General features: G+C 32.9%; 3 protein-coding genes across 7 annotated transcripts; 2 read left to right on the top strand and 1 right to left on the bottom strand.

The window, feature by feature from the left end:
- Positions 1-931: 931 nt before the first annotated feature.
- On the top strand, positions 932-4,089 carry LOC109802355 (1,4-dihydroxy-2-naphthoyl-CoA thioesterase 1). 2 transcript variants are annotated; one of them, XM_020363690.3, is made up of 3 exons: positions 932-1,150; positions 1,274-1,465; positions 3,718-4,089. In XM_020363690.3, exons 1-3 carry the CDS (start codon positions 1,019-1,021, stop codon positions 3,868-3,870), a joined length of 477 nt encoding a protein of 158 aa, XP_020219279.1. In that variant the 5' UTR covers positions 932-1,018; the 3' UTR covers positions 3,871-4,089. The 2 variants fall into 2 exon arrangements, with proteins under 2 accessions (XP_020219279.1, XP_020219280.1); XM_020363691.3 differs by having other exon boundaries at positions 1,016-1,150; positions 1,249-1,465.
- Positions 4,090-4,700: 611 nt separating this feature from the next.
- LOC109801735 (Biotin/lipoate A/B protein ligase family) lies at positions 4,701-15,117 on the bottom strand. 3 transcript variants are annotated; one of them, XM_083073059.1, is made up of 5 exons: positions 14,979-15,117; positions 7,607-7,805; positions 6,460-6,698; positions 6,074-6,222; positions 4,701-5,170 (listed from the first exon to the last, which is right to left on the bottom strand). In XM_083073059.1, exons 2-5 carry the CDS (start codon positions 7,786-7,788, stop codon positions 4,955-4,957), a joined length of 786 nt encoding a protein of 261 aa, XP_082929185.1. In that variant the 5' UTR covers positions 7,789-7,805; positions 14,979-15,117; the 3' UTR covers positions 4,701-4,954. The 3 variants fall into 3 exon arrangements, with proteins under 3 accessions (XP_082929185.1, XP_020218439.1, XP_020218440.1); XM_020362850.3 differs by lacking the exon at positions 14,979-15,117 and adding an exon at positions 9,218-9,605; XM_020362851.3 differs by lacking the exon at positions 14,979-15,117 and adding an exon at positions 9,297-9,605.
- On the top strand, positions 9,741-13,238 carry EMB2744 (Pentatricopeptide repeat (PPR) superfamily protein). 2 transcript variants are annotated; one of them, XM_020364304.3, is made up of 2 exons: positions 9,741-9,874; positions 10,956-13,238. In XM_020364304.3, exon 2 carries the CDS (start codon positions 10,962-10,964, stop codon positions 13,053-13,055), a length of 2,094 nt encoding a protein of 697 aa, XP_020219893.1. In that variant the 5' UTR covers positions 9,741-9,874; positions 10,956-10,961; the 3' UTR covers positions 13,056-13,238. The 2 variants fall into 2 exon arrangements, with proteins under 2 accessions (XP_020219893.1, XP_020219894.1); XM_020364305.3 differs by having other exon boundaries at positions 9,747-9,874; positions 10,927-13,238.
- Positions 15,118-15,914: the final 797 nt, after the last annotated feature.

The raw sequence follows: 15,914 nt of genomic DNA, 5'->3' as shown, positions 1-15,914 counted from the left end.
ATTTCATGACGATATATCTCCCTTAGGCCTTAACCTTCGTTGTTGTATATTAGCGCAATGTTTCCTTTTTTAATGCCACCAATATTAGGTTTTTTAACCTTTATAATTTTTTTTAAAAAATAATTGTTAAAATAAATGTTGAAGTATTCATTTGTGTTTTGTTCACTCCCTTTGTTTTAAATTTTTTTAGATACATTTTGTTAAATCTTTTTTTTGGTTTTAAATTTTCCTCAATTATTACACTTGAGATGGGTTGTAATGTGCTCCAGACATTAAACCAATGATTCGGGAAACAATCCTTAATACTTTCATATCACCTAACATTTCTATCTTTTGTTGTAGTGTCACATACTTTTGGCCATGTTGTTTGTTATCATTTCCTCATTGTAAAAATATTAAAACTTAGTTTAACATGATCATTAGAATGGTCATGACTCATGATTCATTTGCTCAAGTGATTTGTACTTTCTTAAAATATACAAATAAATTAAGGTTTAATTTTTGATTAATTAATTGTTCCTTACCATAATATCAATAAAAGATTCTTATTGAACCTTCCTCATATATATATATATATCAAAAATTTTCATGTCAATAAAAGTATTATTTGATTTCTTATGTCTCAAATTAAAGGAATTTTTTTTACATATTTATAATTTTAACAAATAATTTACTAAATTATAATATTAAATTCTATTTATTTTTAAAATATAATTTCATTATTAAAAATATATTATTCTTTATATTTTACTTGTGAATTTTAAAATAGATTATCTCTATTTTTAAAAAATTAATATTTTTATAAAATAAATAAGTTTTAACATTATTTTTAAAATAGATTATCTCTAATACTCAAGTTTGTTGACCTTACTTTCAACATTCAACAACCACTCACCTACACCTACCCACTAAGTGCCTACTCTTAGCATTCATCTTTATTCTTGTCCTATAAAACTAAATCCTTCTGAGAAGTGGTGCGTCAGAAGCAAACCCATTTGATCCAACACTTTGTTGATAAATGGAAAAGGAGGCACCATCATCGAAGACTGCTGAAGTGGATTTCCCCCTTCACTCAATTGGCTTTGAGATTGAAGAGCTATCTCCTCAAAGGGTGTCTGGCCATCTCAAAGTTACCCAAAAGTGCTGCCAGGTTTTCCTTTCTTTTCCCCCAAACTAGCACACAATTAAAGTTTCTATTTTTATGCTTTGGTTTGTTTCTCCTGTGAATTTTCTTTTCCCCCCAAAAAGGGTAAATGGGAATTGGTTGTTGAAGCCATTCAAGGTGTTACATGGAGGGGTGTCAGCACTCATGGCAGAGGCTTTGGCAAGCATAGGAGCCCACATGGCTTGTGGCTACCAAAGAGTGGCTGGGATTCAGCTCAGCATCAACCATTTGAAAAGTGCTGTGCTTGGTGACTTGGTCTATGCTGAAGCCACCCCTCTAACTCTTGGCAAAACCATTCAGGTATTTCAATTTTTTCACCATTATCATCCATGCTAGATCTATTAACCACCAAATCTAATACTAATAGTAGTAGGCATCAACATCAAATGGGTGTATTGAAAAAAAATTAGTCCTTCGCTGATCAGAATTAAATTAAAATAGAGTACATAAGTAAAATATAATTTTTGCATCAACATCAAATGCGTGCACAATGTCAGATTAAATCATTTCAAACACATAAGATTATCATCTCTCCTTATTATTTGAGATAAGACCACTTTATAAGAATGAGTCATAGCATTTTATATTAAAAAAGAAGGAATCAGTCATTGAAATTAGCACGGAACTAGTAGCCCTGAAGCTACATTTGATTAGACATGTTCATAGGTTTTCACTGTTATTTGTGAAGTGCCTCTCCTCTCCAAAAAAAAAAAAAATATAAATAAATCAATTGTTATGATAAAATAAATAAATTTTCTCAAGTAATTAACTTCCATAACTTATTTTGTGAAATGTTCATGCAATTATTTTTACCCGAGATTTTTTTTGAAGAAATTAAACATTATCAGGCGTAAACCTCGCTCTTTTAAATATTCTTAAAATATATTATCTAACAGTTATTCAAACCTTTCAAACAAAAATTATTCAAACGATCATATATAGGTTAAAGGGGTAACAAATGGATGTTTTGGATAATTCTTTTTAACAAATCATAATAAATAAATAATATAAAAAATAATACATTAATTTATTTAAAATTCATTAAACAAAAATTCAATCCCATCAATCTATTTAAAGAATTTTTTACGTAAATAGAATTTTAAAAAAAATACAAAAATAACATCTATTATACTTTATTTACACAACTAGCACTGCTCACTGTTTACACTTAGAATTCGGTTCCCGGAACCGAATTCTAAGTTTCAAATTTTTTTTTTCGTGATCAGAATTCGGTTCCTGGAGAACCGAATTCTGAGTTGTTTTCAATTTTTTTTTGTGTTTGTGGTCCAGTGTGCGCGAATGTTAGAAGTGGAACGGGCCATTCCGGAAGCAGAACGAGCCGTTCTGTTTCAGGAACGAGCTGTTCTGTTTCAGGAACGAGCCGTTCTGTTTCAGGAACGACCCGTTCTGTTTCAGGAACGACCCGTTCTGTTTCAGGAACGACCCGTTCCACTTCCTTTGACTAAGCCATAAACGCAAAAAAAAAAATTAAAAACAACTCAGAATTCGGTTCTCCGAGAACCAAATTCTGATCACAAAACAAAAAAATTTTGAAGCTCAGAATTCGATTCCTGGTGAACTGAATTCTGAGTGTAATCAGTGATTAGTGCTAGTTGTGTAAATAAAGTGTAACAGATGCTATTTTGGTAATTTTTTTATAAAAAAAATTCTATTTATGTTAAAAATTCTCTATTTAAAACAATAATTTATTCAATCTATTCATTAACAATTTTTTCATAAATAAATATTAAATTCATTCATAAAAATCATATTTTAAATTTTTTTTAAAATATATTTGTTTATAAGTCATTACATTTTTATATATTCTTTTAAAATTTATAAGATATTTTTTTTATGTCAAAATAATTTTTTAAAATCTCAATACAATAAATATTTCATATTATAATCCAATATATTATGAAAAAATAATTAATGAATCATTAACCATTAACCATTATTAAAACTAAATGAATGAATTGGATTCAATTTATTATTCATTTTTAGTATAATACATAAATTTATTTGTTAATGGATCGAATGAATAATGAATAAATAGATTTATTTGCCATTTCTAGATCTCACCTTACATCTTAATATTAATTTTTTTAAATGGTTTAGTTCTGTTTGCTCAAACATGGCACTGGATGTACCTTAGGACCCGTGATGTGTTCACCAACCCACTAATCTTGGGAGAAAATATTCAGCATATTAAACATTTTTTCTTGTGTTTAAGAAACAAATCATTACTGGGTTAACTTTGTAGGCATTGATGGACTATTATTTACATGTCATAACCAAGCTATATTACTACCGGATTTGAGTCTTCTAGAGTAAAAATAAAGTACCTAATCAAAACTATTCATGAAAATATCAACATTTAACATTCAAATATATCTATGTTTTGTTTTTCAAATACATGTAACATAGACCGTTATTTTTTTTCTCATTAATTACTTTACCCTCTAAGATAAATTGCTCAGTTAAGAGAAGTCAGATCTATTATGTAAGCATGCAAATAATTGTTATGATATAATATTTTTTCATGTGACCAGGTATGGGAGGTGAAAATATGGAAACTTGATCCTTCAAACTCACAAAAGACATCTCAGATATCATCATCAAGGGTTACTCTACTGTGCAACATGCCTGTCCCAGATAATGCAAAAGACGCTGGCGACAGACTCAGGAAGCACGCAAGGCTATGAATATTCCTGTAGTTTAATTTACATATGCATAAACATAAATTTTCTTGTAGTTTAAAATACAGTAAGGAAAGGATTCTTGAGGGATATAAAAAGCAACATTAATGCTTAAAATGTACACCATGGTCATAATTTGTTGCTTAAATGGAAGGACAATTGTAATTATAAATGGTAGTGGAAAACCACCACTATGAAAGCCAACACCGCCCAAGTTCCAGCACATTACATATATCTCTATGTTGCTTTTCTTGTATATAACCTATGTTTTGTTTAACTGATCAATCCAACAAAAAATAAGACACACAAATTGGGAATATATTTATTTTTTTGTAAGCACCAACTATATAATATAGAAATCTCAATTGCACTATTGAGATGTCTATAATGTATATAACTATTCAATTTCAATAAATAGTATATAGTGTGTCACCAAAAATTGTGTTTGCGTGAGGTTGGTATTCAAGGTAGGGGACAAGATCAACTTCCTGTTCCTCACCAATAGAACTAACAAAACATACAATACTGTTCTCTTCACAAATATTGAATCTAAAACCAGTCATAAAGCTTAGGTGCCTTCCTCGAATCCCATAAAGATGGAAATTTCAGCCTAAACTCGAACTATATTGTCAATTTATTAGACCAAGGTATGATTCCACCCAAACTGAATTTTGTATTTGAAGAAAATCAACACTGCCAAATCTAAAATCTAGAAGCAGAATAAAAAGAAGTGACTCTAGAACAAAAGATAAGCACAATCAATAAATGGATGAGGATAAAATTATACAGAAAAAATAGTTCTCGGAAAAAACAATATAATAATTGAAACTTAAGAATAAAAAAAATAATATATCTTTCACTTAAAGAATATGAAATATTCTAGCCAAAAGAAAAAGACACAATTTGGTCATACGAAAAAATTAATTAGACAACAATATCAGAACGTAGCAGTCAAATTTTATCAGCATTAAACTTGGGGAATGCAATGTCCACAGCAGCATCCTCAATTTCCCCATTGAAGAATTCTCTCTTCTTACATACTATACCTTAAAAATTATTCCCCATTGGAGAATGCAATGTAACTATTTTTTCAAGTTTGAATAGTGCAACAAGCTTCCTGAATTTCCTGGTTTGTGAGAAGCCTAGTGGTATGAACATATTCAGAAACAGAGGGAACGTCTATGGACTCCGAGCTAATGGATTTCACAGAAAATTGACCTCCAATAGCCTTAATAGTTCTCTCTATAAATTCTGATCTTGTCAAATACTCCTTCATTCGACAAACAAAATCCAAGTGACTCCTTGTCTGCACCGTAGCAATCCAAATGTGAACATGGATTGGTAAACAGTTGAGGCAAAATAAACTCAAAACAGGTAAGTTTGATAACATCTGGAGACAGCAACTTATATTCAAATTATACACAAACACACAAGAAAAGCAGAAAAGTAATGTTTTCCATGCATTGCAGAGGACTCCTATTTTGAGCTTAATGCCACTGGAGACAGAAAACTAAATAATTTCACTTTTTGTTCACCTAAAATCAGTCATGGCAGAAATTATTCTCGTCATATCTATGTAGTAAACAAAAAAATACCAAGAAAATAGATAGAGGAATAGAACTGTTTCAGTTAGAGAGGTCCCACTAGCGCTAGTTAACTCATTTAGTTAGAGTTAGTCAGACAATTAAATATATTAGAAGATACCATAATAAATAGGTAATAGGTACAATTCACAATGAAGAAACATTTATTTCCACATTCAAATTCATTCAACTCTTTCTCTGCACTTGGTACCTTGACTACCTTCTCTAGAAGAAATTTACTCAAACTTTTAATATGCTACTGTTAGTAAGTTGGAGTTTACAGGCAAGTTACATATTTGTGCTATTATTTGTTTAGACAGATTAGAATGTCAATGTTGCATATCATATAGAAGATTACAACATCACCCATATTATCTTTCCTTGATTCTAAATTTTTAAAATGCATCCATCTTTCGGTTTAGTCTGGAACAAGATTAAAAACCCAAGTTTTTATCAAGTCACCTGAATCAGAAAAGTATACATGACAAGCAGCTTACAATCCGATAAAAATATACATGGCATAAAGCATATCAACCCAACCAAAAGAAGATAAGGAGCACAACACACATCAACAACTCAAATGCAGAAGAAAGAAAAATGAAAAAAAAAAAAAAACTATAGCTTACTAATCGGTACTGAGGAGCCTTTGCCGGTAACTTGAGATAAGACATGTTCTTGACATCATAATCCCATAAAAAAGATGTGTGGTGTATCCACCGGTTCTTGGTTATAGATTGAGCATTACCACCAAACTTGCGATCACCAAACACATAATCTTTGAGGACAAAGGAAATAAGAATCCAATTAGAAATTCATTACGTTTCAATGTTTCATGAAACAGATATAAAATTTATGCAGTCCTTAAATCATTCAATGGAATCAGTCTATTTGCCTCTCAAAGCAAAATTAAAATGTATGTGCTCTAGATGAGATGCCTACATAAAAAATTGATAGTATAACTATCCCATAAACATTGTTAAAAGCATATTGATACTGGACTCAATCAATGTACCATTCTCACGGAGATGGAAATCAGCAAGACCTTCAAAAACATCGTTGTATAACAAACCACTCCAGGACATGATACTGCGGGGAAAGGGTTGCACATTTGAAACAGCATCTTTATTGCATATCATCGTAACAAATATAGTATTTTGGTCAACAACAACAGTTCCTCCCCCAGTAAATCTTCTGATGATAGGTATATGATCTTGCAACACAGGCTTGACTTCAACAAGTTCTGAAAGTTTCCTATGTAAATATTCCACATTGAAATTACATTCTTTTCCCCTTGGTTATTATTATATATAGAGAGGGTTGAAGGAGGCATCACACAAATAAAGCAAATCAACAAGCGACCTATAGAATTTAACATTCATTTGCTATATACTAGTGTCATTAAAACAGTCTGAAGCATATACCTGGGAATGCAACATTCCCACAGGATCGATGAAAACAGTTTCCATGAAGGAGGCGAAAACTTAACACACCCTTCCCCTTCTCATGCTCTACTCCTCACTATCACCCCCCCCCCCCCTCCTGCGGCAGCCACCCAACACCATCTGCAATTCCATTGCCACCACCCAATTACCCATGCCACCTCCACACTGAACACCAATGTTGTCACCAACCTATCATCATTGCATTGCACTCCCATCACCCTCATACCTGACCTAAAATGCTGCCAGTGTCACCACAACCATTTCCCATAGGTTTTTTGAAAATCGAACAGTGATTATGGGAAAAGACCAAGGTTAGTGGAAACTTTAAATTTGAGCCAAACTTATCAATAAAATGTGCTCCTGCAAAATTTTAAAAATATTCCTAAACGCAAGTTAAGCAAGCCAGACACAAGAACACTCCTTGGAATAAAAAAAAAAAAATGGCTCCACAAACTAGCCCATTAGTGATATGAGTACCTATTTTGACATCATTCATCAATATTGCACAAAATCAAGAAATTAGACCATAAAACAGGAATCAACATTGCACTCCACCTAAACTATTTTCAATGTATAAACTTTTCAGAATTCACAGATGCATCAAATCAGATTCTACACATTGAACAATAGATATTCATGTCAAATATTGGGATATTAGTAAAACCAGAAAATGATTGCTTCTGAAGCAGAGGAACATTCTAATGGTAAAAGAAGTACCCAGACAAGCCCATCACGATGGTAGGGGAACTGGTTCCATCATTTATAAGGCACCAATTATCTGAACTGGTTCGAAGCAGCCGTTCCTCTAAATGCAATTGCTGCAAAATAGGCATCCCTCTCAACTTAACCAGCTTCATCAATGGAAGTCCTGCTTCTCTTGCCTTACCCATCACAGCCATTATCCAGTGCTTTGATTCTGCAATTGAATGAAATCATTAAAGACATTCATAAATGACAAGTGATTAGCTACAATAAAAAATTAAAAAGATCAAATGAGACTAGAGCATTCTTAGCATAAATGCTAACTTATCAAGTTTTAATTGAGGAACAATAGAAGAGAATTCAGAACTTAAATTGAGAACATAAAGAAACAAAAGATAAAGTGAAAGATAATTAGAAAAGAATGAGAATGAGGAATCATGTCAAAATGAACGACTACCAAAACAACACAATAACTAAAAAGTGATAGGTGAAAGCACACCCAATTTCTATTAGCAGAACAGAACCCATTCCAAAGTTGTTTGAAAGAATCCATAATATCCAAGCAAGTGACACAACAAGACAACTAGTTGAAGACACATTTTATCAAACAGGTTGTGAGTAACTAAAATATCCAAATATCTAAGAGCAAAACTATAGGGTGGCAACAATGATAAACTGTGTGAATCTATAGAAAAGTGGGTAAGAAATTTGAGGAAGTCGGGTAAGCTATTATATTGAGTTTGTGCATCTTAATGAAGGTCGCCAATCCTATTAATTATTGATATAATGGCTTTTTTTTTTGGATAAAATTACATGATTATAAAAGTTGCATTCAGCTCCAGTACTCAAATTGTTCTTCCAATACTCTCTGATGTGCTTCTTGGGTAGCTGATGCAAATTCTATTCCGGTTCTATCACTTAGCTGTTGCAGGTTATGTATTGCCACCACATGGGTTTGAAATTCACCAGAGCCTACATTTATGCTTGCTAGATATCAGTATCAGGCGGCCTACATTCCTAATGTGGGACAACCAAAATAAAACAAATTTTCAGAAACTACTACTACTAACTACCAAAATTTTCTCCATGATGCGGCTGCTTCACTATTAATCAAAATGATTCCCTGTTCTCTACACTTTTTATGTTCCTCTTTAAGATGATCAAGCACAAGACGATCTCTTCCATAATCAAGATAAAAATATAAAAGCACCACAATACTGATTGTTCTATACCAAAAACTGGCATTACTAAGAATATTGTGATAATTCTTCAATGGTGATAAACAGCAACGTTCAAGGGAAAGGGGAACACCACAAATATAAAGAAGGTTTAAAATGATTTCCTACTCCACAAATTCAAGTATCTTAAATTTGGTCCCTATCATAATGAACAGGAAATCAATTCAAACATAATCTAGAAGCAGTACCGTGTTGCTTAGAACAAAGTAGTTAATTTAGTATGAACTGCACAGACTTTAGGATACCCAATTCATCAAAAGTGGTAAAAATAACAAATTTGCAAGCCAAAATTCAAGAAAAATTATGATACTGAGAAGAGTGAAACAGGGCACATAAGGAGCGAAGCATTCTATATGCAAAGTTTTTAAAATATCAAATAAGAGCACACCCGTTATCAGCTTCAAGCCTGTTTAGAGAACATTGCAATGAAAAAAACAGAACCCTCGAACTTTGTAGTTTAGAACTACCTAGCGTAACAGTTTACGTATAATATGTAAATGGATCGAAGCCAAAAATGTTGCAGAGTCGCTGGAGTGAAGGTGCCAGGCGGAGGGTTTTATAGGAATTAGATTGGGAAAACAAACAAAATTAGAGTTTATTTTTTTTAATCCAAAACCGGAACGGGCCGTTCCCACAACTGGAACGGCCGTTTAAAAACCCAGTTTGGAACGGGCCGTTCTAAGTTATTAAAAAAGACTAAAAACCTTGTTTGGAACGGCCGTTCCATCCTAGTCAATCATGTGTAAAAATCATATCTGGAACGGGCCGTTCTAGTATTAAAACGGGCCGTTCCAGTTACACAATTAACACGGAACGGACGGATTCAGAACGGCCCGTTCTGATTTGGAACGGGCCGTTCTGGAAAATTTTTGATGTCTATAAATAACAGACTCGAGGCCTCAGAATTTCGTCGAAAACTTCTTAGAGCTCGAAATTTTTTTTTCTCTCTTTTCTATTATATTTCTTGAGATTTGTGTAGTGTGAAAGGTTGCAGCAAAACACCTAAAATCTCTATTGTTGAAGATCTAATAAAGCTTGTTACGAGGTATTACTCATCAATCTCTTGTTTCATCTTTTTCTTCTTTTATTTCAAATATTGCTATAATAAACGCAATCATATAAATATCTTAGGGTTCATCATGTAATTTAAATTTTATGTAAATAATCATTTATAAAAGGGATTAAATATTTAAACTATTAATTCTTATTAGGTTAAAACTCTATTTTGGTCTCTTATATTAATTGTTTGTTTCAATTTAGTCCCAATAACATAATTAAACAGAGGATAACCAATGACATAATTATCAATAATAAATAGAGACATATATAATATATTAATTGAATTTAATATAATATTTTACTAACAAAAACATTATTATGTGTGAATTTTGTACAATAAATTCAAGGAATTTAATTATATAGAGTCATTAACCATATTTGATTAGATGATCATTAGTATCTAATAACATAATTGTTAATTACATTTTGATATAATTAGGCATCATCAATGACATAATTATCAATAATAAATAGAGACATATATAATATATTAATTGAATTTAATATAATATTTTACTAACAAAAACATTATTATGTGTGAATTTTGTACAATAAATTCAAGGAATTTAATTATATAGAGTCATTAACCATATTTGATTAGATGATCATTAGTATCTAATAACATAATTGTTAATTACATTTTGATATAATTAGGCATCATCAATTAAATTTAATATAATTTTTTATTTAATAAAAATATTATTAGATGGATTTTATACTATATCAATGAATTTTGTTTAATAGATTAACTTAGCATATTTGTAGTGAGAAAATGAGAAAAAATTAAGTTGCTGAAGATTAAAAAAAACCAGATTGAATCTAAATTTATAGATAAAAACATATTTAAGAAAAAAAAAATATAACTTAAAAAAAACAGATGCATAAATTTGTTTCAAATCACAGAACTCGATATATCTCATCCAATGCAACAATAACAACAACAACGTGGAGGAACTAAAAAACCATGCAAACCAATAGACAACCTAGATTTGCAAGCAAACATGTAATTGTGTGTTGATTTGTGTTTTTTTTATCTAGTTTGATAACTGAATGAGCATAAAGTGCAGTTGCCAATGGTGGGTGGGTGTTCAAGGTACCTATCTGTCCTTCCATCCCTTGAAGAGCTTGTTAAGTTGTTGAAGCTCTGTGCTGAGGCCAAATGTTTACCCTTTGGCAAAGCCATGCATGCCCAGTTTCTGATTCGCAACCAAACGTCAAGTCGCTCTCACATCACTCACCTCAACTCCCTCATCCATCTGTATGTCAAATGTGGCCAACTGGGTCTTGCCCGAAATGTGTTTGATGCAATGCCCCTTAGAAACGTTGTTTCTTGGAATGCTTTGATGGCCGGGTATCTGCATAGTGGGGACCATTTGGAAGTCCTTGTGATGTTCAAAAACCTGGTTTCATTGCAAGATGCATGCCCAAATGAGTATGTGTTCACCACTGCTCTTTCCGCTTGTTCTCATAGCGGGAGAGTCCAGGAAGGGATGCAGTGTCATGGGCTACTGTTAAAGTTTGGGTTGGTATGTCATGAATATGTGAAGAGTGCACTTGTTCACATGTACTCAAGGTGCTTTCATGTAGAGTTAGCATTACAGGTGTTGGATACAGTTCCTGGTGGACATGGCAATGATATATTTTCTTATAACTCGGTCTTGAATGCACTTGTGGTATCTGGGTGTGGGGAACAGGCTATGGAACTTTTGAGGAGGATGGTGGATGAATGTGTGGCATGGGATCATGTTACATATGTCAGTGTCATGGGGCTTTGTGCTCAAATTAGAGATTTGCAATTGGGTTTGCGAGTGCATGCCCGGTTGTTGAGAGATGGTTTGATGTTTAATGAGTTTGTTGGTAGCATGCTGATAGACATGTATGGAAAATGTGGTGAGGTTTTGAGTGCAAAGAAAGTTTTTGATGGCTTGCAAAAAAGGAATGTGGTTATGTGGACAGCCCTTATGACCGCTTACTTGCACAACGGATACTTTGAAGAGAGTTTGAATTTGTTCACATGTATGGATCGAGATGGTACTCCACCCAACGAATACACTTTTGCAGTTTTGCTTAATGCATGTGCAAGTATAGCAGCACTGAGACATGGTGATCTATTACATGCTAGGGTTGAGAAGTTAGGCTTTAAGGATTATGTCATTGTCACGAATGCTTTGATAAATATGTATTCCAAGAGCGGAAGCATTGATTCTTCATATAATGCGTTCTCAGATATGATACATCGAGATATTATCACTTGGAATGCTATGATATGTGGGTATTCCCATCATGGGCTTGGTAAACAAGCTTTACAAGTGTTCCAAGACATGATGCTTGCTGGAGAATGTCCAAATTATGTAACCTTTATCGGGGTTCTTTCTGCTTGTGCTCATTTGGGGCTTCTAAAAGAAGGGTTTTACTATTTGAATCAGCTAATGAAAAATTTCAAGATTGAGCCAGGATTGGAGCATTACACCTGTATGATAGCACTTTTGTGCAGGGTTGGTATGCTTGATGACGCCGAGAAATTCATGAAGACAACTCAAGTGAAGTGGGATGTTGTTGCCTGGCGAACTTTGCTAAATGCGTGCCATGTTCATCGTAATTATGGTTTGGGAAGACGAATTGCAGAATCTGTCTTACAAATGGATCCTAGTGATGTAGGGACATATACATTGCTATCAAATATGTATGCCAAGGCAAGAAAGTGGGATGGAGTAGTGACAATTCGGAAATTGATGAGGGAAAGAAGCATTAAGAAGGAACCTGGAGTAAGTTGGCTGGAAATAAGAAACAATATCCATGTTTTTCTTTCGGAAGGCAGCAATCATCCAGAGTCTGTTCAAATTTATAACAAGGTCCAACAATTGTTGGCATTGATTAAACCACTGGGGTATGTGCCAAATATTACCTCTGTGCTGCATGATGTGGAAGATGAACAGAAAGAAGGTTACCTTAGTTATCACAGTGAGAAGCTGGCCTTAGCATATGGCCTCATGAAAATACCTTCACCAGCACCCATCCGTATAATAAAGAACCTTCGGATGTGTGATGATTGCCACATTGCAGTAAAACTAATATCAAAGGCCACCAACAGGTTGATAATTGTTAGAGACGCTAACCGTTTTCATCATTTTCAAGATGGATCCTGTACTTGTGCAGACCACTGGTAGCATTTCCATAAATTTTGCAGGCATAGTTGTTCGAAGTGAATATTGTAGGTTCTACACTTTATTAGCATAGACTGCAGTGTAAAGATGTCAAACACAGTCTGAAAATGTTCATTCAACATGGATAACTTCTGTATCAAGTTTAAGGATATTCCAGTGAAATGAGATTCATGAAATCGAATTCCATTTTCGTTCAGTTTAAAATAAATCACTGCTCATATAGAAAACTTGTGTCTTTCAACATTGAACTAAAAGAGGAATCTGACTTGTAAGGATTGACAGGTAACAACTTAGATTTCTCTGCACTCTGCAGCTTTTCAAACAATTTATGTTTTTTCTTTGCTTTTTGTATATATAGCTTAAAACACGATTAGATTTAGGAGAGCTTTGACATCAATTTTGTTGGTGGTTCCGCATTGTTTTCTTTGGTCCTATAGAATGGTTAACCAGAAAAGAAAAAAAAAATTGTCCATGACTCGGGAACATCTATACCAACTTCTGTTCTGGGATATCTTTAAACAACGCTTGATTGATATTTTAAGTTGATTGTATTAGGATGGGATCACTGAAAAGTTTTATCCCTTCAAATGACCTGAAATTCCCTTTAGAGATGTTGTTGGTGAGCTTAAAAGCTTACGGTGGTCTTCTTTTTCTGTCTTACGACACCAATTGATATTTCTTTATTATAACCAACTCTCTTCTTGAGTCTTGTTTCTATTAAATTACGGATATTATATTTCATTTAATAGTAACAAAAGGTAGCTGCACACTTAAATTTCACTGCTTGATAATTTAATGTATGCATGCAAGATTTGTTAAGTTGTTTTATGATAAGCATTTAAAACCTTGTAAAATATTATATTAATGCGGATACGAATCTTGAACTCAATACCACCTAGCTTCCTCTAAGGGAACCATTTGTAAAACACATAATTATGCAACATTTTGGTACAAGAAATGATATAGCTTTGTTGACTACTAGTCAATTACTTAGCTCAAGTAGTTCAGGTGGGTGAAATTTATAATTTCAAGTTATCCTCAAGTTGCACATGTTCCTATGTTCCTTTTTAATCTCCTCTTTTTTGTGTTCTTGTATTTAATGTTGACAGTGAATCAATGATAATCTAGAATTGAAATAAGAAAATCATTGATATATATTTTTGTATAATTAACAAAACTCACCTCCCAAGAAGTTCCTTAGAGTACACACTAAGCAAATTTTCATTTTTTTTTCAATTTTCCATAGGTAAATGCATTTTATTAGTATCTCTAGAATTTGGGTTGTCAGATAAACAAAACAAAATCCTCAAAAGTTCAAAGCTCTTTTGGTTCCTTTTCTTCCAAATCTTCCATAGATTTAAGGCAAATAATGTTGTAATGTCTATGGCAGACACGTAGATACGAATCTTGTAACTCAATCCCACCTAGCTTCCTCTAAGGAAATCATTTGTAAAATACATAATTATGCAACATTTCAATAGAAGAGACGACATAGCTTTGTTGACTGCTAGTCAATTACTTAGCTCAAGTAGTTCAGGTGGGTGAAAATTGTAATTTCAAGTTATCCTCAAGTTGCACATGTTCATTTTGAATCTCTTTTTTTTTGTTCATATATTTTATGTTGACAGTGAATCAATGATAACCTATAATTGAAATGAGAAAATAATTGATATATATTTATTATATAATTAATAAAACTTATCTCCCAAGAAGTTCTTATAGTACACACTGAGCAAATTTTCATTTTTTTCTTTCAATTTACCATAGATGAATGTGTTGGTCCTTTAGCTTCTAACACCTAACAAGAAGATTAAAACATACAAGAACCACAAAATACTGGTGCACACATGCACATAGATGCAAGAATGTTTATAAAATGAAGAAATTAAAGATGAGAGAAAAAGAAAGAAGAACACCAAGCTTTACCTGGTTCAGCCTTGAGGCTTACATCCACGGGAAGAGCAGCACCAATTCACTATGATCTTCAAGCAATACAAGTTACAAGTCCCACAAGAACCTTTACCTTGTTCTACCATTCCTTGTCCCACAAGAACCTTTACCTTGTTCTACCATTCCTTGTAACTTTCACCTTTACTTGTTAAATCACTTTCCCACTCACCAAACTGACTTGTATTTATATTACATACAAGAGAGAAAGATAAGAAAAGAAAATATATGCAGAATACAAGGGAATCCAAGATTAAACCAGAATCATAGCCAACTAACAGAAAAGAAGTTAGTTGAGAAACTCTTTTTATTTTATTTTGTTTTAGAGTCACACAAATCAACAAATTTCCACCTTGACTCTTAAAACAAATAAGAAGAAGAACCCTTAAACCTCCAAAGCTGCTTTTCACATTCATGCTTCAATCAACTTGAAAAATTAATCAAGTCCAAGCAATGCTTGAACTTAGCTCTAGGAAGAGACTTTGTTAGCATATCAACTGGGTTGTCTTCAGTGGCAATCTTCAGAACTTGAATCTTTCTTGTTTCAATCATATCTCTGATGAAATGATATCTAACGTTTATATGTTTGGTCCTTTCATGATAAGTATGGTGATTGGCTAAGTGAATAGCACTTTGGCTATCACAATTTATGGTAACTCTAGACTGATTTATACCTAGATCACCAATCAATCGTTTTAACCATGAACCTTCCTTAGCTCCTTCAGTAAGAGCAATATACTCAACTTCAGTTGTTGACAAAGAAACCACTGATTGTAGGTTAGCTTTCCAGGTTACTGCAGAACTAAACATAGTGAACACATAACCTGTTAATGACTTTCTTGTATCAAGACATCCTGCAAAATCAGCATCAACATATCCAATCACAGCATCTCCTTCTATATGACTTCTTTTAAA

Source organism: Cajanus cajan, chromosome 4 (genome assembly GCF_000230855.2).
Source record: "Cajanus cajan strain Asha chromosome 4, NIPB_CcT2T_4, whole genome shotgun sequence".
Classification (NCBI taxonomy): domain Eukaryota; kingdom Viridiplantae; phylum Streptophyta; class Magnoliopsida; order Fabales; family Fabaceae; genus Cajanus; species Cajanus cajan.
This window is presented reverse-complemented; position numbering and strand designations above follow the sequence as displayed.